Below are 22352 nucleotides of genomic sequence, written 5' to 3'. Positions count from 1 at the left end.
ACAAACACCAGTTAAGAACAGTCCAGACATACTTCATTTACTTCAGAAAAAGGAACATTGAATAAATTGATCCTACAGTTTCCTATCATATATGTGTTTCATTCCGGTTTGCATGAATAACACTTAAGCTTGCATGAAGTCAGTACAAACTTTTAAATTAAGTTAAACATACAGGAAGGGAAAATACAATGAACCAAGTAAATTTGCAGCTTACGTTTACTAAAATAATTCAAGTCACTTATCTTTACATGTTAACAATGTTATACTATGTCATTAACATTACCAAAAACAGCTCAACAAACATAACAGCTCTCTCCTTACTTCTTCTGAAGAGAAGCAACGCTACTAATAAATTAACATCAAAATAACTTGTTTTATTGCTAGTGATTTTATATTACCAGTTATATGAAATTCTATTTTATGTTAGTTTTTAAAGGGAACCAAAAGAAAACGTATTGAAAACAAATAACCAACAAATTATTAAGGACAATGTGCCAATCACTTTCAACAATCCTGGTATTTGACAACTGCCTGAGCACTATAATACCAAAACAGAGTATTTTATTTCCACTTGTCATCAAAATATCTATTTGTTTTCAGATTAGAGAAAAACCTCACAGTTGAAAGCAAAGGTGAAAACTGTATCTATGACTTATTTTACAGCTGCTGTTCAGATGCTTACTGGGTTCTGGATGCAGCCTACTAGTCATACATATAAAAGTATAGAAGTATCTTTATTAATGAGGCATTTGTTCAGATCAAGTTTCTTGGGATACAGCCTTCTATCACAATTTCAGCTGGCCAGCCACTGTATCTGTTCTTCTTATTGTCAGAGTGGTTTATCTGTTTTAAAATAATAACAATAATCATCATAATCATCATCATTGATACTTGGCTTATCATTTACAAATTAGTTTGTTAAACCTCATTTCTATCTGCTTCCCTGTCATACAGATAAGCACTTATGGGCTTATAGAAAACAAATACGACAAGGTCACAGATGTAAACACAAATCTGATATAAAAATGGTACTTTTAGACTTCCTGAAGCCTGAGGACAAGTTTTTCAAAAAAGTTTTTCAATGCAAGGATTGCTGTTCTTGCATGGCCAATTTGAGACAGCCCAGTTTTGATGCAAAAGCAGTCATGATTTTTAGGAAGCCCTTGGAATTTGTCCTTTCAGAAGAAAATGCAAGATTCTATACAGCATCTCAGATTGGACATTCCAAAACTGAGACTATCTAGAATCACTGGTCACTTCTGAAATTAGTCTACAGAAAAAAAAAGTCTCAACATGATTTAATGCTGGAGTGGTAGAAGTCAGTAGTGTACGTGGCCCAGATTCAAAGCAAAGAATGATGACACATTAGAGAACTTCCTTTGTACAACTGAGGCTTACTGAGCAGACTACAGTTAAGACAGATACTCCACGAAATCTGCACCTGAAGGTTATACCTGATATACAGACAAATACAAAGTGAAAATAAAATTAACCTGACCTTTTCTGTTTGGATATCATCTGGCAGCTTGAAGCCTTTGGCAGCTATAAAAGCCCAGCTTGACCTGAACTTCATATTCTGTATTTCTTTACTTCCCAGGGCTTCTATCAATGTTTTGGCATCACTTTTTAACCTAGGAAATTTTAGTGAAAAAAAGTATTAAAAATACATGACATGAAACAACCTGAAAAAGAACACAGTGGCTTCATGGTTTATGTTAGTATGTCAGCAAAAGCAATAATAAGAAGTTTAAAACTTCCTGAGCGCTGTCCTAGTAGCATGCCATTAAACTTACAGAACAAAATCATCTTTTCCTCTTCCTCTCTGCTTTCCTGATGTTAATAACTGTTTGTAACACCACAATGGAAGTAAATGTGTCTCAAATACTGTTTGATATTTCATCCCTTTTTAAATATGGACAAGGGCATCAAATGTTTATCAGCCAAATGATTAAGATTGTTCCTGTTTAATTATGATATCATCACTTCAGAACAAAATAACATACAATTTGAAAGGACTTGAAGAATCAGGTTAAGATGTAAAAAGGAATGCTAACTGCATACATTCTAATTAGAATTGTAGATACCTTCTTAATAGAAGGTTGTGACCCAGAGGTAATAGCATGGCCCTTTATGAGAATAATCGTTGTTTTTAAGCAAGTTTAACACACTCCTTCCATCTTTGGGAGCATCAACATACATGACATGTGCAAGCACTGAATGCATATGAAATCAAAACCAAAAGAGAAGCAATGAGAGAACAAACCTGACTACATGATGAAATAAATCATTCCTTTACACCATTTTAAGACAATGATTGTCAGACTATGTGCTGCTCTATCTCTCAGCCTGTCATAAATAGTTTGCTTACCGGGTGCTTCCATCGTCATGAGTCACCATCAAAAGCAGGGACCCTTGTGGTGCATTTTTGATGAAAGTCGCCATCTCCGCTGAGTGCTCTGTTGAGTTAATTACACAGCTGATTATTCATTTCTCCCTTACATACACACACAGCACATTCCACCTACTTTCTATTGCTTTCAATTTCTCTTCACTTTTTGGACTTGTCTATTCAAAATGAGACCTAATTAGGCAATTATTCTATCTGCAGGCAGAGGGCCTGTCTAATTCTGAAAGATGGAGAAAGCTGCTAGCTCTCACTGAAGACTAGGAGAGCAAAGGTAGATCTACAGTTCCCAGTAAAGACACTTCTGAACCTCTGAAAAAGAAAACATTTATACACAAATGTATAGATGGTTTCTCATGTTTACCTCATATAAGATAACAAAAGCAGGCAAAACATGGAATAGTCCAGCAGAAGTCACTTATATTCTGTGCCTTTATTTTTGTGTGCTAACTACTGTGCTAACTGTAGAGCTAAGTAACACACTCCATTGTATGCCCGTTTTCATTAAGAGGGGCTGCTTATTTGCAGCACTAAGCTATTTATTGGTTTGGTAATTGCTAGGCATACATTATTTTCTACAGAAAATAAACATCTTGTGTAACAGGAACACTGGAGACGTGGCAGTCTACGTACTGTATATAAAACTGTAGCCCCATGATTAGACCCAGTGTGATTTCTATTCATGCATGTATGGCCATAAGCATTCTTAAGTGGTCAAAGAATCAACTGCCAGTGCCTCACAGCATTCTGTTTCTCCTTACTAGCATGTAAGGAAATTGGTATCATTCAAAGTCTGGAAAATGTATTAAAAGCTATTCTTAAAGTAGATCTTTCTAGATACATTGAAGGATATTAAGAGACAGACTAGCATATTTTCTATGATGATTTTACAACCAGAATAGAACAAAACGTATCAGAAAATGGTGACTGAGATTGCAGACTGAGATACCACATCCTGGACAAGTGCTATCCTTACCAGACTGAAAAAATGGAGAGAAAAAAAAAAGGACAATTAACTACAATAAACATTAACTAACTCAACCAACAGGAGAAATGCAGTTTTTCAGGCAAAATTTGTTGTCAGAAGACCTGGCCACAGCATATTCTAACAAAAACAACAGCTGTTAGCTTCTAGCTGATCCCTTGCAATGACACAGTCATTTAAAGAGCAGGATAAATATTTAATGTCTTTACTTAACACTAAAACATTAACAAAAGCTCTACTGCACTTTTTCCTACCTCCTTCCCACATGTCAAAAAATTTTGCTGATATCATTTTTCCTGTTTTATCTGTAATTAAAAAAAAAGGAAATATGAGCAAAAATGATTACATTTAGTCAGCATACGCAGCAGTTTCAGCTAAAGCAAGGCATCCCCAATTTTCAGTATTATTGTGGTTCTGAGTTTTCCTTTGTTTGAATTTTAAATTGGAAGGAATATAGAATAATGTAAGCTTAAGATCTGGGGAGAATATTTTGTTTTGTATAGTCTCTGCCTGTGGCAGCAGTCAGCTGAAAAGAAAATCTTCACAAATCATTTCTATTACAGCACAGACCTGCAAATTGTCAAAGAAAATCACACTGGAAATAAATGCATTCTCCTTTCAACTAAAGCAAGTCACTTGCAGACTGAATCTGAATCATCATTAATGATTAAAACATTTTTATTACTTTTTATTTTAAGGAAGGTATTCAGTTTATTGTGCACTTCCATGGTTTTATATATACACACATACAACACTAGGTCACAGCCATACATCAGAAAACTGGCTAAGCCTGGGTGTATGTGAATGGGCCTATTCGGTGCCGTGATTCAGATGTGCAGGCTTTCATTCTATTTGAATCTCAGTGGACAGAAACTCAACACATAGACATCATTATCATAACAAAATTTGGGCATGCAAACAATTAGTCATTCCAAAACATTATGGTCAATATTCATAGTTGGTTATGCTGCTGTTGAAATGGTTATCTTTGTTTTTGGAAGACATGTACAATTGGAAATACTTTTCAAATTTCTAAATCCATGCTAACTGAACTAATTTACTTTGGTTATCCTATACCCCCGCTATGTGAGAGGTTTTTTTCTATTTATTATACAGTCAACTTATTTTTTATCATAAGATCCAGCAGTTCCTGATTTCTTTCTAGCTTATCTTTGATCCACACATGGTAAAATCATGGAGGAAAATTCTTCCAATCATAGGACTCTAAATGTCAGGTTTATCACACTGATGAGGGAAGAAGGTGGTAAAATCTGTCATTAGTAAAACAAAATTCTAGAACTGGGCTTCTTCTAAGTGGAGATCACCCGGGAAAGGGACAGGGATAGGGAAAGGGAAGGACTATAGTACGGACAGTGGAGGTCCACACAACTCTTTTTCTCTTTCTGTGTTTGTAACTTGGGCTTAATAGCTCTGTCTTCCTTCTTACAAAAGAGCACATTCATTCAGAAAAGAAAGAGAAATTATGAAATAAAATATGAATGTGGATGCTACAGGAAATTTATTGGACACAGTCATTAACTTGACTGATCTAATTAGAGGACATGCAGAAAATATGTTTCACTACAAATTACTTTGAGACACCGGACAGATTTACCTGCAGAGGGAGACGGAGGGGTAGCTAAAACGACTATGTATGTGATGAAGGAAGTGGCTGTTCAGTCTTTTAAAATGTGTAAAATTTGATATAGAACTTCCTCTTCCTCATTCAAGATGGATGCAAAGGCATATACGGCTCTATGCTGAAAACTCACTGTTAACTATTTACCTATTATAACCAGTAAAGCTTTTAAGATTCCTCACTGGAAACGAGAAAACATGTAGTAGTTAACTGGAAAAAATAAATCACACTTTGTAGTCCCAGCTTCATCACCATACCCATTCATCTAAATTAAAATGGTTCATCCAAATCTGGAACAAACTACAGCTTCTGCTATCCAGCAGCTCCTCCTATGAGCAAAGACATATAATGGCAGTTTGATTTTAATTAAGCCTTGAATTTCTCTTTCCGTCTACTGACCAAGTCTGGAAAAGGAATTTGTACCTTGCAGCAGAACTGCAATTCTCGGTCATGGTTTGCCCCATCAGCAGAGCAGTAGATATGCTTTAAACCAAGGACTGAACCTGGAAATTGAGTGTTACTGCTGGAGGTCACAGATATTTTGCTACGTTACTTAGAAGCAGTAATTTTTTTCTGACAAAATACACATACACCACTTCTGTATACACATTTGTTATTTTCTTATATTGATTATGAACGTTTCTATTGTTTATCCAGAAGACTACTTCTCAAGCAGTAATTTTTCTTATATTTAACACAAATCAAGTTTGCAATTGTTTTCCTTTTCTTCCATACTACCTACTAAAAAAATCCCAACGTTTTAAATTTATTCCATTATAAAGCTATGTCTCTAACATTTTTTCTCTTACTTACAATTCACAATGGCAATGTTTATACCTCTTCCAACATTACCCTTCTCTTCACTTATAATCCTGGAATTGAAATAAAGATAGTATCAGTAGAATTCATCCTTACAGAGGCTCTGATCCAAAGTCAGATTCACCAATGCTAAGTCACTTTTTGGTGTTCTTGTTTTCTTCAGTTATTTAATTCAAGAGTTTGTAGTAAAGAAGAGCTATGGCTTAAAAATCTTGCATATTATACCAGTTAATTTCCTTCAAAGATGCATGAGTCTTGCAAAATGAGACAGATCAAGAAAGATCTTTTTCTATTTTTTCTTTGTCTGCTTTAGTAGGAAGAAAACATAACAAAATGTTGTTTTTTGTTTGTTTGTTTGTTTTTGGTGGTAGTAGTCTGTGTGCACTATATCAATAAGAAAAATCACTTCAGGGTTTTAAAGTAAGTCTATTTGTCCAGTTTGAAAAAACTAAGAATGAAACCAACTTTCAGAAGATGGTGACCATTCAACAAGTTTTAAGCTGTCTATCCTGAACAACAAAAATTAAAAATCATAGTTGAAATGAACAGCTGAATGCAGCTTATATAGAGGAACAAAGAAAATAACCTGAGATTTAAGTATTTAAAAAGGAAAGAAAAAAAGATCTAAATAGCGTCAGATATATTCTGACATTTATCACCAGTAAAACATCAACAATTTGGAATTATTTCTATCTATGCTAAAATGACTCAGAGGGCATGTCTCCCAAGCACTAATATTACTACTACTTAGCAATAAAAAATTATGAGTCAGTCAGAGCTAATAAAAGAAAGCCATACGAACACCTAGGAGACAGGGCAAGGGGAAGTATACTACATAGAAATTACAGGGTCCACGAGTGGAGAACACACCCTTCAGTGAAAACAGTATTGCTGCTGTCACCCATGTGACAACAATGTTCTATTCAAAAAAGTAGAACGCACAAGAAGTAGAGAAAAATTTAAGACAACTTAAAAAAAAATAGTTTAGAAGTATATATTCAAGCTAACTATCTCCAAATTATCTTTAGTCCTCATATCACCATTTTTTGAGCTTTTGTTTTAGGCCAGAGTTCCATGGAGATGGATTGTCTTGGTTTGAATCATCACCGCAAAGACCATTTGAATGAAGGAAGCAGAGATGTTGTATTTAAGATGGACCCCATGAGGCATGCTGCACATAAAATACCATAAAAAGTGAAACCTCAAACAGATGAAGAAACAATAATTCAAAATTGGAACAGAAGGGGAGAACTCATATGCTCCTTAGAGTCTACTGCATACTTACTAGCACTGAAAAGGGAAGATACAACAGTGGCCTTTTTTTTTGCATATATTTTTACCAAAGAAACCTTTTCTTTCCCTTGGTAGGAGCCTACTTGCTGATAGCGTACCAAAATGGAACACCTTTCTTCATACTACAAAGCACTTGCTTATATTTAAAGTCAGGCTGGTACTTACAGCTCATCCTCAAAACAGATTTTAGCCAGATTTTCTCTGCCACCGCCACTACGAACCCGATAGGCGTAGTTCCCAGGTAAGCAGGGAGACCAGTGATCACATTTTTGCCTTTTGGGAACTGGAGCTACAATGACAAACATAAGAAAATGTTTTCTTGAATGCTACATAAAAAATTTCTACGTGGAAAGAACCACTTAATGTCAACATACTAATCTCAAATTATATGTATGGAGGCCAATCCTGCCAGTTTTCCAGTATCCTGGCAACATCATCACAGATTTGCCTGGCTTTAGGTTGTTGTTGGCTTTCAAACAGCTGTTGGGACCAAAAGCAAGCTTATTTTGATAAAAAAGGTCCCATATACTCTTGATTCAAATCAGACCATACTAATTATTCTGTTGTTTCATTTAACGGTAAACGAGGGCTAGAAGGATGAAGCATTCCTACAGATAGCTTCAAGTAAATAGTTATAATTCTAACTTAAAATCTTTTTCATACAAGAACATAGTCACACAACGAGAAAAATGTACAAATTAAACCACGCAGTCAGATCAGAGGAAGAAAAATGAGAACTGCGTCACAGTCTGGTTAGTTACCGTAACTCTAAAATACATGTGATAGAACCAAAGCTGCAGCTGCAGCTTTGCACATGATTTGTGCTTACATGCAAACAAACAAATAAAGCATTGTTATATTACTAGCCAATTATTTGTATTTGCATACTGGTAAATATAGGCTGACGTTACGTTTCATCAAAGATTGTGTCTAAGGAAGTTCAGACTTGCACGAATTAATTAACTTTACACAGCCATCTCATTCTTACAATAGCATACTAGCTAAAAAGCCATTTGTCATTTAACACTGAATGTTAGGTAAAAGAAAAAAAAAAGGAAATACAACTATATACCCTTCAACACTGGTTTCTTTCCAATGTCTTGAAGATAAGTGATAGGTGTTGACATTGAGTCTTCGGATAAAAGACCAGCGAATAAGTATCCCATGTACCAAGCCAACAGTGATGCCAACAGAAGCCCTGATAATTTCACAATATCTGCCAAGAAAAAAGAGAAAACCGCAAAGACATAGAGATGTACTCACAGCAACACACAAAATAACGTGTTTCCTCCGGCATTGCTGCAAAAATGGCCTTTGGAGATGCAGCAATAGAGAGTTTGTTGCATTCCCATCTCTGACAACCCATTTCATTTCTAAAACTCGATCGTCAACGAGAATGCCCCCCCAATCCCCTCAATCCACGACCATAATGCTGCAAAGAAACATGAAGTTCAACTCAGTCCTAGCAGAATTTGACTCTGAAAAGTAAGTACCAGATACCACACACAACTATACAGGTAGTATGCATTTACTGCCGGTTTTGTGCAATAGGCAGACACTACAAGAAGGGTTTAAACACCTACACTGACCAAGCAGGGAGTTCCCTTCACCCCCCACGGTAGAAGACAGCGATGACTGATGACACATGGGATCTGGATCTAGATGACTCAGACAGCTTCCTGAGCATCAAGCAGGCTCAGGAAGCCTTCTTCACCAGCAGCACTGTGGGGCTGGAGAGCAGTGCTCTTGCAGAGATTAAGTTCTCAGGCTCACAGCCAGGCACCACAGCTTCCACCTCAAAAATCTGCAGACCCAAGCCTGTATACTGACAGGTGAAGGCTTCTTCCCCCCATGCCTTGAAGACAATTGTGAGGCACCTCCTGATGACCACAGAGCCCTGTCAAGCCTGGCGCAGGAGGGATTTCCTGCTGCAGATGGATGATCTCCTGCGGCACCTTGTTGCAGCCTGCAAAGAAATGCCTCAGCCGCTTCCTTTTAGGCAACAAGAGGGTACCTGAGGAGCTGGTCTTGTCCCTGGGCTCCCAGCCAGCCTGCTCCCAGAGTGAAAAAGAGGGAAGGATGCAGGAGAGAAAAGGAGAGGGAAAGCCCTGTGCAGCAGTCCACTGCCAAGACAGGCAACTTTCTCCTCCGGACGAACAGAGCTTCAGCCAGTGATGACTACAGTGTTGTAGCCAGCGCAATCATTAATTTTCACCCTGCTTTCCCCTCACACTGACTGGCACTGCCCAGATGGTAATTCACAGGGGCCCAGAATTTCCCCTTTGCAGCTCCAGCTCAATGGAGACCAAGTGAGAGACACTGCTGATGGGCCTTGGTGTGCTCACACCGGGGGACAGGTGGAGAACCGGGGAACCTGCCTGGCCAAGTCACTGGGCACCAGTGCCGCAGGGCTGAGCACACTGGACACGGAGAAGACACTGAACAATAGGCAGCGGGAGCTGCTCCTGCACATTTCCTCCACAGCAAAACCACACTTTGTGGAGCCTGCAGCTCAAGAGGCTGTGGGGAGGAGGCTTGTGCTGCCTGATCACCCGGGCAGCAACCACCCATACTCTTCGAGAGTTGGTTCCTTCAGGAGCTTCTGCCTGAGCAAAGGCTGAACAAACGCACCCCTTGAACAAACGCCATGTTGGTGAGTTTCTGTGCGGCACTTTGTCGGGGAATGTGGGCATAGGGTGCTGATGTAACACTGCCTCAGAGTCAGGGATCATTTTATAGACATGCAGCATCACAGGATGGCTGAGGTGGGAAGGACCCCTGGAGGCCACCTGCTCCAAGCCCTGCCCAAGCAGGGCCACCCAGAGCAGGCTGCCCAGAGCCATCCCCAGGCGGCTTTTGGAGATCCCCAAGGAGGAGACCCCACAGCTCTCTGGGCAGCCTGTGCCAGGCCTCCTCACCCGCACAGCACAGAAGGGCTGCCTGGTGCTCAGAGAGAGCCTCCTGGGCTCCACTTTGTGCCCACTGCCTCTGGTCCTGGTGCTGGGCACCACTGAAAAGGGCCTGGCTCCGTCCTCTTTGCTCCCTCCCTTCAGGTATTTATGGACATTGATGAGATCCCCCTGAGCCTTCCCTTCTCCAGGCTGAACAGCCCCAGCTCTCTCAGCCTCTCCTCACAGGAGAGGTGCTCCAGTGCCTTCATCATCTCGGTGGCCCCTCGTTGAACTCTCTCCAGTCTGCCCATAGCTCTCTTGTACTGGGGCCCCAGAACTGGACCCAGCACTCCAGGTGTGGCCTCACCAATGCTGAGTAGAGGGAAGGATCACCTCCCACTCACCTGCTGACGTGAATCTGCCTAATGCAACCAAGAATACCATTATCCCTTTTAGCACCAAGGGCACATGCTAACTCATGTCCGACCTGGTGTCCATCAGGACTCCTAGGTCCTTCTCTGCAGAGCTGCTTTCCAGCTGGGTGTCACCCAGCATGTCTTGCCTGGGGTTGTTCCTCCCCAGGTGTAGGACTCTGCACTTTCCCTTGTTGAACTTCATGAGTTTCCTGTCAGCCCATTTCTCCAGCCTGTCCAGGTCCTACCGGATGGCAGCATTTTGCAGAACAGGCTCTTGTTTTCACTGCTTCTGTAACCCAGGCTTGCCCACCTGCCCTTTCTCCTCCATTAGGGCAAGGAGAGTAAAGTCAGCAACAGAGGAGCTGGGAGCCAACCCATCACATCAGAAGGCTGACAAGAACAACTGCATCATCAGGTCACCGGGATTGAGAAACACTAAGGTTTTGAGGTTGTGAGATACTTCCTGATCTTTACATGTCCTGGAACATAATGGTCCATTAAACTGAAAGTTGAAAATTCTGAGTTTTGCAGTCCCAAACATCTAGTTTAATAAAACCACAGTCCAAGAATATCCAGGATGTTCACTTTGCCAACCTACTAGTATATATTGCCTAGCCATAATCTTCCTTATAATAGCTCACACTTAAGAGGACATTCCTTTCCTTCCTGGAACAGCCCTCTATAAATTTTATGATTTCTGCCCCTTCCCTGTTTTTGCCCTCTCTAGAATAAAGCCAAGTTGTTCACTTGTTCTCCTTAAGTCTTGTTCTGCAGGTCTTACCAACTTCCCGTTGACTGCCTAATTGGTCTGCATACTTTACTGCAGAAGAGATACCTGGTCCAATACACACGTTCTGGAGGCTCTGCTTCTGTTTATTCATGTCAGAAGGAAGTTTGACTTCTTTTCGTATGAGTAGAAATTACTGCCTCAAGTTCAGTTTATAATCCCCATAAAGAAATCTATTGTTCTGCAAGGATTTGAACTCTTTAGCTATTCCTTATACTGTATTTTATATGACATTATTCCTGTATTGTACCTAAAAAAAAAAAAAAAAAACACACATGAAAAACAAAACTCTACAAAAAATACTAATTGGTAAAGTTAACACTGAACATTACTAGGAAGAGTCACAAAAACTCCATGTTCTTTATACTAGAAGTAACAATTTCTCTCTGACACAGTCATCATTAACAACTGAGGTAAAACTGTGGTACTTCTGTCCTTGAATCTCAAAGGGGAAGAATAGAATGTAGATCATAGAATCACAGAATGGTTGGATCAGGAGTTACCTTAAGGAATGGTTTGGAGTGGAAGGGACCTTAAAGACCATCCAGTTCCACCCCCCTCCAGTGGGCAGGGACACCTCCCACCAGACCAGGTTGCCCAAAGTCCCATCCAGCCTGGCCTCGAACACATCCAGGGATGGGGCATCCACAGCTTCTCTGGGCAACCTGTTCCAGCACCTCACCACCCTCACAGTGAAAAACTTCTTCCTTACATCTAATCTAAACCTACCCTCTTTTAGTTTAAAGCCATTGTTCCTTGTCCTATCATTACATGCTCTTGTAAAAAGTCCCTCCCCAGCTTTCCTGTAGATCCCCTGTACATACTGGCAGGTTGCTATAATGTCTCCCTGGAGCCTTCTCATCTCCAGGCTGAACAACCCCAACTCTCCCAGCCTGTGTTCACAGGAGAGACGCTCCAGCCCCCTCCTCTGGACTTGCTCCAACAGGTCCACATCCTTCTCATGTTGAATGCAGCACTCCAGGTGGGGTCTCAGAGGGAGACCCAGAGCAGAGGGGTACAATCACCTCCCTTGGTCTGCTGGCCACGCTTCTTTTGATGCAGCCCAGGATATGGTTGTCTTTCTGGGCTGCAAGCACACATTGCCGGTTCAAGTTCAGTTTTTCATTCAACAACACTCCCAGGTCGTTCTCCTGCTCTCACACCCAGCTTGTATTTGTGCTTGGGACTGACCCAGCCCAGATGTAGGACCTTGCACTTGGCCTTGTTGAACTCCATGAGGTTTGCACAAGCCCACCTCTTGAGCCTGCTCAGGTCCCTCTGGATGGCATCCCTTCCCTCCAGCATGTCGACTGCACCGCACAGCTTAGTGGCATCGTCAAACTTGCTGCTCTGAATTTCACTGTCCATGTCACAGACAAAGATGTTAAACAGTGCTGGTCCCAACAGTGACCCCTGAAGAACACTACTTGTCACTGGTCTCCACCTGGACATTGAGTCATTGACTGCAGCTCTGTTTGAGTGTGACCATCCAGCCAATTCCTTACCCACCAAGTGGTCCATCCATCAAATCTATGTCTCTCCAATTTAGAGACAAGGATATCATGGGGGACAGTATCAAATGCTTTGCACAAGTACAGGTAGATGATGTCAGTTGGCCTTCCTCTATCCATCAATGCTGTAACCCCATCATAGATGGCCACCCAGTTTCTCAGGCATGATTTGCCCTTAGTAATGACATGCTGGCTGTTGCCAGTCATCTCTTTATTTTCCATGTGTCTTAGCATAGTTTCCAGGAGGATTAGCTCCATGATCTTGCTGGGCACAGAGGTGAGACTGACTGGTCTGTAGTTCCCTGGGTCTTCCTTTTCACCCTTTTTGAAAATGGGGGTTATGTTTCCCTTCTTCCGGTCAGCGGGAACTCCACCGGACTGCCACAACTTCTTGAATATGATAGACTGTCTTAGCAACTTCATCTGCCAGTTCCCTCAGGACCCATGGATGCATCTCATCAGGTCCTATGGACCTATGCAGCTTCAGGTCCCTTAGATGGTCTTGAACCCAATCTTCTTCAGTGGGTAGTTCTTCATTCTCCCTGTCCTTGCCTCTGCCTTCTGTGACTTGGCCTGTGCGGCTTCTAGAGTACTTGCAAAAAAATCGTTGAGTACCTCAGCCTTCTCTGTATCTCGGGTACCAGGTCTCCCGTTTCTTTCAGGAGAGGGCTGACATTTTCCCTAGTCTTCCTTTTATCCCTGCCTCACTTACAGAAGCATTTCTCGCTGCCCCTCTTGTCCCCCGTCAGACTTAATTCTATCAGGGCTTTAGCTTTCCTCACTTGATCCCTGCCTGCTTGGACAACTTCTCTGTATTCCTCCCATATTACTTGTCCTTGCTTCCATCGTCTGTAGGCTTCCTTTTTGTGTTTGAGCTTGGCCAGGAGCTCCTTGTTCATTCATGTGGGCCTCCTGGTATTTCTGCCTGACTTCCTCTTTGTTGGGATGCATTGCTCCTCAGTTTGGAAGAGGTAATCCTCCAATATTAACCTGTTTCCCTCCAGAAATTTATCCAGTGGTACTCTACCAAGCAGATCCCCAAAGAGGCCAAAGTCCGCACTCCTGAAATCCAGCGCAGTAAGCTTGTTGCGTGCCCTCCTCAATGCCTTAAGGATCTTGCACTCCACCATTTCATGGTCACTGCAGCCAAGGCTGCCCTTGAAATTAACATTCTCCACAAGCCCCTCCTTCTTGGTGAGAATGAGGTCCAGCGTAACACCTTGCCTTGTTGGCTCCTCTGTCACTTGGAGAAGGAAGTTGTCAACACACTCCAGAAGCCCCCTGGATTGCTTACGTCCCGCTGTCTTGCATCCACAACAGATAGCAGGATGGTTGATACATTTATCAACTCTCCAGCACAGTTTGTATTCAGTTCACAAAACTGCTGTAAAATATTGCCAATGAACTTCTGGTTTTGTTTTCTTGGATTCAGAAGCCAGTAAGGGACTGCACTGAAGGAATCTATTGGGTCCACCTGGAACACTTACATTCACCGAGGTTGTGTATCCTGCACATACATTTTCTTTACTGAGTACCCACAGAGACATGCATAAAAACCTACACTATAGCAGCTAAATGACAAGGTCAAACAATGTATTTAAGAAATTGTAAGACTTGCTATACACAGCACTTAGAAGTTACAAAGTGCAAAGTTAGGTCTACATTCACAAAAGCAAGACTGTGCTAGTGCTCATTTCTGAGGTTGTGGATCCTCACCAGTACTACACTCAGAAAGAAAGACCAGTATGGGAATCACATGTCACAGAGAGGCATGTTGTCAGCAGTAACAGGTGCCACAGGTTTTCTTCCTGCCATCTGTTCAAGGAGAAGGATCAGCCACTCGGGGATATACACACGCACGTACATAGTGTCTGATAGATGAAAAGGCAGAGGGTACCCAGTGGATGAAAAGGCACGGGCAATCCAGATGGCGGTGAGGAAGGGCACGTGGGAAAGCACGGGGAAAGATTAGTCATCCCACTTTCCGGCAGCTCCCACTTTCCTTTCTCCATCAGTTGCTTGCTTGTACCTTGGCAGCAATTTAAGTGCAATATATTTCTTTCTGTTTAGCTGACTTCAACTGTTCACTCTGCCACACCTCACTAATACATACCCGCCTCTACAAGCCAGAATTTTAAAAGGGGGAAAAAATCGCCTCAATTATTCTGACCTACGAGTCTTGGTGTGGATTTGCTGTAGTGCTGGCCAGGGGCTTGCAATTCAGGTGACTGAAACCCGGGGGAAGCTGGGTGCTGAGGGAAAACGAGGGGCGCACCATGTGGGCGGTGGGTTACGCAGGGCCATTTACTCACCCTCCACACCCAAAACCCCACAAACTTTGAGGAGGAAGGAAAGAGAAATGGAGGAGAAACCTATCCCCCCTTCCTCGGCGCAGGGGCACCCCGAGGTCTCCCAGCTGCGAGGTCAGGCACCGGCCCCCAACCAGGGCCGGGACCAAGTGGCAACCCAGACCCTCGCCGTCCTCAGAGCCACCGGCCCAGCCGAGGGCGACCATCCCGCCCCTGCCCGCGGCCGCAGGGGGCTGGGGCTGCCTCAGGACCCACCTGGGGAGGGCGCAAGGCGGGACAAGGCGCCGGCGGCCCCCGCGCCCGCTCCTCCCCCGGCAGGGCGAGCCGCCGCCGGGCCGCTACTCACTTTGCCGGCTCTGCCACATTATTCGGGACGGGGTTGCCTGTCCCCTGCCCGCCGCCGTCCCGCGCAGCAGCTCCTCCTCCTTCGCCTTCTCTTCCTCTGGGGCCGGGCACTGGCCGGGCAGCCAGCAGGGCGGCGGCTCGGGAAGGGGAGCGGCCACCTGTCCGCACCGCCCCGTACCCCGCAGCCCTGGGCGATTTCTTCTCCCCGGAAAGAAAGCAGGAGGCTTGCTCGGACTGCGCCGCTGCCTTGAGCTTAGGGCTGCCTCAGCCCCGAAGCGCTGCCGGGCAGGGAAGGAGCTGCAGCCTCCATTTTCCGAGGGAGCTGCGAGGCCACGGGGCGGTGTGCGGCCGGGGAGCCGCGAAGCCCTGCTCGACTGCTCCGTTAGCTGGTGTCGGGGAGGACTGGGAGACATGGAGGTCTCCCCTTACCTCCTTGGCAGGGGCGATGAAAGGCCAGACACTGGTAATGGCTAAGGCCGCTGTTGAGGGCACATGCGAGTAGGGGAAGGAGGATTCATCGGTGAAGCAGACTGCGTTTTGAGCTTGTAGAGTACAACCATGGCTCTTATCCAGAAAAGCTAATGCCCCTAACATGCTCATACAGCTGCATGAGAGAGAGTGCTAAAAGTTATTTTCTGCAGACTGAAAACAACTTACCTGCAGGGTCCGAAGCAAGGCTCATGCCATCCAGCAGTCTATCTGAGAAGCTGTTAATGCCCCAAATCTCAAAGTAAAACAGTTAATTTTGGTGAAGGGTCTAGAGGGCAAGATGGTGCATTGGGTTTATGTAGCAAGGGCTTGGTAGCAGGGGGGCTGCGGGGGTGGCCTCTGTGAGCAGTGCCCAGCAGCTGCCCCATGTCAGAGAAGAACCAGCTCCAAAAGGGACCTGCTACTGGCCAGAGCCAAGCCAGGGCCCATGGAGAGCCCCCGCAGGAGCAGGCCCCGGGCCGGAGCTGCAGCCCGTGGAGAGGAGCCCACGCAGGAGCAGGGGGTCTGGGGGAGCTGCCGCCCGCCCGTGGGGGACCCGTGCTGGAGCAGTTTGCTCCTGGGGGATGGACGGACCCCGTGGTACGGAGCCGTGTGGGAGCAGTGCTGGAAGAGCTGCTGCCTGTGGGCAGCCCCCGCAGGCTCAGTTCGGGCAGGACGGCATCCCGTGGGAGGGACCCTGCGTGGAGCAGGGGCAGAGTGACCGTGAGGGAGCAGTGGAGATGAAGCATCAGGGACTGACCCCAGCCACCATTCCCGGATCCCCTGCACTGCTTGGGGGGAGGATGTAAAAGACGGTGGATGGATGGAAGGTGTTTTTAGTGTGCTTTTAATTTCTCACTGCTCTAGTCTGCTAGTGATAGGCATGAAATTATATTGATCTCCCTATGCTGAGTCTGTTTTGCCTGTGATGATAATGGTTGAGTGATTTCCCTATCGTTATCTCAACTCTTGAGCCCTTTCCATCATATTTTCTCCCCTTTTTCCTTTGAGGAAGGGGAGTGAGAAAGCCGTTTTGGTGAAATTCAGCTGTAGCAGGGTAAAACCACCACAGATGTATGAGGAGCGGCTGAAGTCCCTTGGTTTGTTCATCCTGGAGAAGAGGAGAATGAGGGGAGGCCTCATGGCAGCCTGCACCTTCCTCTTGAGGGGAGCGAAGGGGCAGGTGCTGAACTTTGCTCTCTGGGGACAGTGACAGGAGCCAAGTGAATGGCATGGAGCTGGGACAGGGGAGGTGACTTGCGGAAAACAGACTCCACAATCAGTAAGATTGTAAAGTAGGTATGTTTATTCAGCTCTGGGCAGCACAGGGGGTAGTCCCACCAAAGTCGTGCGCACCTGACGCGGCAACTTGCCATGGTTATATGCAGCAAAGAGTTACATATGCATGAAGTTTCACAATACACCTATACATATTCATAACCTGTCCCCCCTTCATATTAAAATTAGTTCCAAGGAATCATTTCTATAAACTCCTCCCATCTGCACTTGCGCAGTGTATTCTGGTGGTGGTCTTCGGGGGTCGTGGGGATGAAGATTGATGACTCTTCCTTGTCACCGCCAGTTGACCTCTTGTCTCTGCGCAGACTCAGTTGCTTCTTGGATCTTGTCCATCCACAGGACCAGTTTCTACCAGTTTCTTAAGATAGGCTCACACTCTTAATAAGAGACTGACCTTGGTAAAGGGGCCCAAGGCTTGTTGCATTAATTAATTTGCACAAGCACCATAGTTAGTAAAGACACTAAGTAGGATCCTAGTTTCATGCCGTCAGCACTCTATCTCTACTTGATAAGATTCCCCTAACTCCCTCTCTCAGAAGTTCAGAGTGGATATTCTGAAGAGGGTGGTTGGGCACTGGAACAGGCTCCCCAGGGCAGTGGTCACAGCAGCAAGCCTGCTGGAGTTCAAGAAGCATTTGGACAACACTCTCAGACACAGAGCCTGATTTTTAGGTGATCAAGGGTGGATCCCAGAGTTAGACTCAGTGATCCTTGTGGGTACCCTCCTACTTGGGATATTTTATGATTCTATGATTTTTAAGTCTTAGTTGAACCCAACCTGGAAAACAAGACACAAGTAAGAGGTTTTTCTTGGCAATGCCTTAGGTCTGTCTGGTGTTCCAGCAGATGGTAGCTGTGCACTGGCCAAAACTTGCAAGATGCAAGCCCAACCATTGGCACCTATCATGGCCACTGGACCAAGCCTTTCATTCACCTTTCTCTGCTATGAGCTGTGCTGGTGCTGTGGGCAAGGCATCGTAGGCCCTTGCCTGGACATGTTTCCTTACCAGTGGGGCAACCTGGTCAATGCCTGGCTCCCATCACCTTGTGAAAAAACTGAGCACCTCTTGGACTAACATTGTAGAACAGCAGCCCCACTTCTCTCCCACTCCCCAGCCCTACAGGCCAGATTAAGGAGTATGAAACTACAGCACAGTGCTGTCAATGCATGTTTTCTAGTCTAGAGCAGATGACACAAGATAAAGCCATTGCCCACCTGGAGCCCTACACCATGGACTTGCTGTTCTGATTTTAACTATTCCAATTTCCAGCAGGATTTGGTTAATGGGTGTTTACAGGCCTGTGTGGGCACTGAGCCTCAGTAACATCTGTCAACCCTGACATTGACATGAGGAAATTACAGCACACAAAGATGTCTTCTAAGGACTGAAGTAGCCACTCAGACTTTTTCAGTAAACCAAGCTAAAGACCTCCAGTGGGGCAAAAATTCAAACAAGGGAGCTAGTAATTTTATTCTTAAAATTGTGCAAACTACAATGTGTATTAATATTTACCCTTAGAATTGTCTGCCTTAGTTTCCCTCAAGCTTCATTCCCACTGCCTCTGATGATGCACAGAAATGATGTTTAGTTTAGTCAGAGGAAGAAAATCCTACAGGAGGGCACATACCAGGATGTCAGCCAGACTGGGACTTCTGCCTTCCTCCCATGATACTTGCAAGAACTACAGATGTTTCCAGTCCAGATGGGGAAGAGGCATTTCTTGTCCCATCTGTGAATGGGGTATTATAGTATCCTATAAAGGGAAGGTAAAATCTAAAGAATCAATTACTGCTGGTTACTGTCAAACATACTGGAGCTTGAAAATGAAAAGCAATATCCATTAAAAGCTAGGCATGCAAATAATTAAAGTGGTAGCATAGGACAAATAAACTTAAATAAGAAGCATAGAGCAAAAAGGAAAAGGAGTTATGAGAGGGCAAGAAAAGTTAAGGACCACACTGTTCTGGGTTAGTCTTCCAAATAAAAGATGCAATTATTTTTGGAGGAACTGTCATTCTGTAAGACGACCTATCAGAAAATTGCGTCTTTTACTAAATGATTGAGACTATTATCGAGGGTATTTCTAGCCACTAAATAAAAAAGTGTGCCTTTAAACCCAAAACGTTACACTTACTGGTGGCAGCCAAATGAAGAATTCTGCTGTAAAACCAGAATTTAATAAAATTTAAAGCAAGAAAAATTAACTAGGACTTGGGCTAATTTAACTTTGCAATAAATTTATTGTATGACCAGTGGTAAGTCATGTACTCCATGGATAAAAGTTTCAAGCCCCAGGGTGCTTTGTAATATAAAAAAAGTAATATTCTCATACAGAATACTTCAGAACTGTGGTGGGTGCATAAAAATAAAGAAGCTGAAGAACCACAATACCTGTTTTATTCATAAAAAGTAGTTTATTTTACCTGCCAACTGTAAAAATTAAATATGCTAATATTTATGCATAAACTGTCAGTGCAGATTCTCAGCCTCTTTAAGGTCACCCACATTTCTTAATAAATGCTATTGAATTTCCTGAAAAACAAACAAAAAAACCACAAATGAGTTAAGGTCTAGGCATTAGTTACTTTTAAGCCTCTAGAAGAAAAAAAATACAAGCCTTTTACTGTTTTGGTGTAGAAAAATGAAGAATAGTTAATGTTTACAGTTTAAACATCCATCAGAATTACATGTCCTGAAAAATTAGATTGAGTACTTGAATTGCAAACAATTCAGCGCATACTTGTCTATATTGCACTGTGGTGATTGAAAAACCCTGTTCTTGCAATAAATTCTTACTGTCTTGTTGCAAACTGTCCTGGTTTCAGCTAGGATAGAGTTAATTTTCCTCCTAGTAGCTGGTAGGGTGCTATGTTTTGGATTAGGACAAGAAGAGTGCTGATAACATGCTGATGTTTTAATTGTTGCAGAGCAGTGCTTACACTAAGCCAAGGACTTTTCAGCTTCTCGCTCTGTCCCACCAGCGGGCAGGCTGGGGGTGCAGCAGGAGCTGGGAGGGGACAGACCCAGGACAGCTGACCCAAACTGGCCAAAGGGGGTATTCCATACCATCTGACATCATGCTAAACAATACATAGGGGTAGCTAGCTGGGGTGGGGGGCTCGGCATCAGCTGGGCATCGGTCAGCAGGTAGCGAGCAACTGCATTGTGCATCACTTGTTTCATACACATGGTTAGTAGTAGTAGTAGTACTATTATCATTATTATTCTTTTTCTGTCTTAATAAACTGTCTCTATCCAAACCTACAGACTTCCTTTTCCTTTTTCTCTTCCCCATGCCAGAGAGAGACAGGGGAAGGGTGAGCGAACAGCTATGTGGTTCCTAGCTGATGGCTGGGTTAAACCACAACAGTAAAATAGATTAAAGCCTCTTTCTTCAAGTCAAGAAGATACATGCCTTCAGTTCCTCCAACTCTCCCTGCCACTCATAACTATCCTGCCTCAGGACAGATCGCTGGTGACACTCTTAAGTAGTTGTAGACACTCTTAGACAAAACCTGAAGTGCATTCAGGAGACATAACAATAAGAACATGCTGGTCTGAACATCCCAAGGATAGTCCAAGTTTTGGAAAGCCACCCTTACTCTCTTGGTGGAGAAGAAAGGGAGAGTGAACAAGTGGGAAAAAACATCTACCCCAACCCTGCCTCAGAAACTATTAACAATTACACCTTTCATGCTTTTTCTTCAGGGAGCTAATCTATAGAGGGATCAGGGGAAGATGTCCAGCAATAATTTCTTTCTTTAAAGTTATCTCCTTGAAGCTATAACTTCTGGTAGTTTAAAGGCTTTTGACTTGCATATTGTAAAAACAGCATTTCTTTTATGAACAGCACATTATTATAATTTCCACTTAGTGAAAGTAATGATAATGCCCCCAATATCTATCCAAATCTGTTTCTGCTTACCACAAGGCAAAATTTGAACTCACATTAAGGCACCCTTTTCACACAGCCTGTTGTTCAGTCTTAACAAATACTTAAGAACATTCTTCAAAGTCAGACTTACCTGTATGCACTTGAGCTTCTGAGCTTGGTTTTTTGTTATTGTCCTTTTTTTTTTTTAGGGCTGGGAAGGGAGCTTAGAATCCGTGTAAGTAATTTCACGGAAAACAGACAAGGTGAAGGAAGCACTCAAACTCCTCAACATTAAACAACTGTAGAACCCAGAAACGCTTACCTGCCAGCTTCTGAACTTGAGTCACTTCCAAACTACTTCACAGTGAAGTAGCTCCACCAGGGTATTACTGTACTGAGAAGGCACCACCAATGTAACTAGCTCATGGAGCCTCTAGAACTATTCCACAGAGATGTTAGAAAACATGAAGAAAAAGCAGCCTACTGGGGAACACTGAGTCCACTTCACCACAATAGCAGGAAAAACACCACCAACCCCCCAGATAACCCGAGCCTCAGACTCCCTTGGGAAGGCAATTCCCCCCAAGTCCTCATGCTTCCTATATAGCAAAGGTCAGATGATCCACACCTGGCAGATTTCACTTAACAACGGTGGAGCCAAGAGACCTTGTGGAATAGGCTCATCTACCTGGCTTCAGTCTTTTAAAGTCAATTGCTCCTTGTCACTAATAGAAATAACCTGGCAAGGGGCTTAGTGGTTAGAGTTGACCTAATGAATTAACTACAAAGGGTGCACAAGGGTCATGTTTCTGTTAGTCATTCTGTGAGGGAAATTAGTGTAGAGCGTGTTGCAAAAAAATAAATATAAATAAATTAAAGAAAGAAAATGATGACAGCCTTAAAGGCAAAATTGTTATCACAGATTTTCATCTGTCTAGTCCCGACAGATAAAGAATATAGCAGTCAGAATTACTTTTCTTGACATTAATGTTATTTAAATTTGCTTTTCTGAGATCTCTTCTTTATGTAGGACTTTTCAAAATCTAGCCCCGTGACCTCTGACTACAGTATTTACTTTGGCTGCATATAAACTATCACGTATCAATGCCAGGATCCGGATCCTCACTCACTATTCAGGTCAAGGACTGGGCTGAAAGCTTGGGCTTTCATTTGGTTACATGCCTACATTGCTGTTTCCTGGCAGGTCATGGGAAGAAGATTGGCTGGCTTGGGGGAGCTCCTGTACACGTGGCTTTTAGGCTGCAGCCAAAGTGTTCCTCTAGATCTGGAAGTTTGAAGATGGCTGCAGT

The 22352-nt window shown here is 43.4% G+C and overlaps 1 protein-coding gene across 3 annotated transcripts; it reads right to left on the bottom strand.

Moving 5' to 3' along the window:
* Positions 1 to 23: 23 nt before the first annotated feature.
* FAM3B (FAM3 metabolism regulating signaling molecule B) lies at positions 24 to 16366 on the bottom strand. 3 transcript variants are annotated; one of them, XM_083820153.1, is made up of 8 exons: positions 16057 to 16366; positions 8213 to 8356; positions 7306 to 7429; positions 5842 to 5900; positions 3644 to 3694; positions 2369 to 2456; positions 1499 to 1631; positions 24 to 843 (listed from the first exon to the last, which is right to left on the bottom strand). In XM_083820153.1, the coding sequence occupies exons 1-8, from the start codon at positions 16079 to 16081 to the stop codon at positions 754 to 756; spliced, it is 714 nt and encodes a 237-aa protein (XP_083676279.1). In that variant the 5' UTR covers positions 16082 to 16366; the 3' UTR covers positions 24 to 753. The 3 variants fall into 3 exon arrangements, with proteins under 3 accessions (XP_083676279.1, XP_083676277.1, XP_083676278.1); XM_083820151.1 differs by lacking the exon at positions 16057 to 16366 and adding an exon at positions 15401 to 16017; XM_083820152.1 differs by lacking the exon at positions 16057 to 16366 and adding an exon at positions 11283 to 11468.
* Positions 16367 to 22352: the final 5986 nt, after the last annotated feature.

Source organism: Anser anser (assembly GCF_964211835.1).
Source record: "Anser anser genome assembly, chromosome: 1".
In the NCBI taxonomy this organism is placed as follows: Eukaryota; Metazoa; Chordata; class Aves; order Anseriformes; family Anatidae; genus Anser; species Anser anser.
Note: the sequence above shows the minus strand (reverse complement) of the source record. Positions and strands in the feature narration are given on the sequence as shown.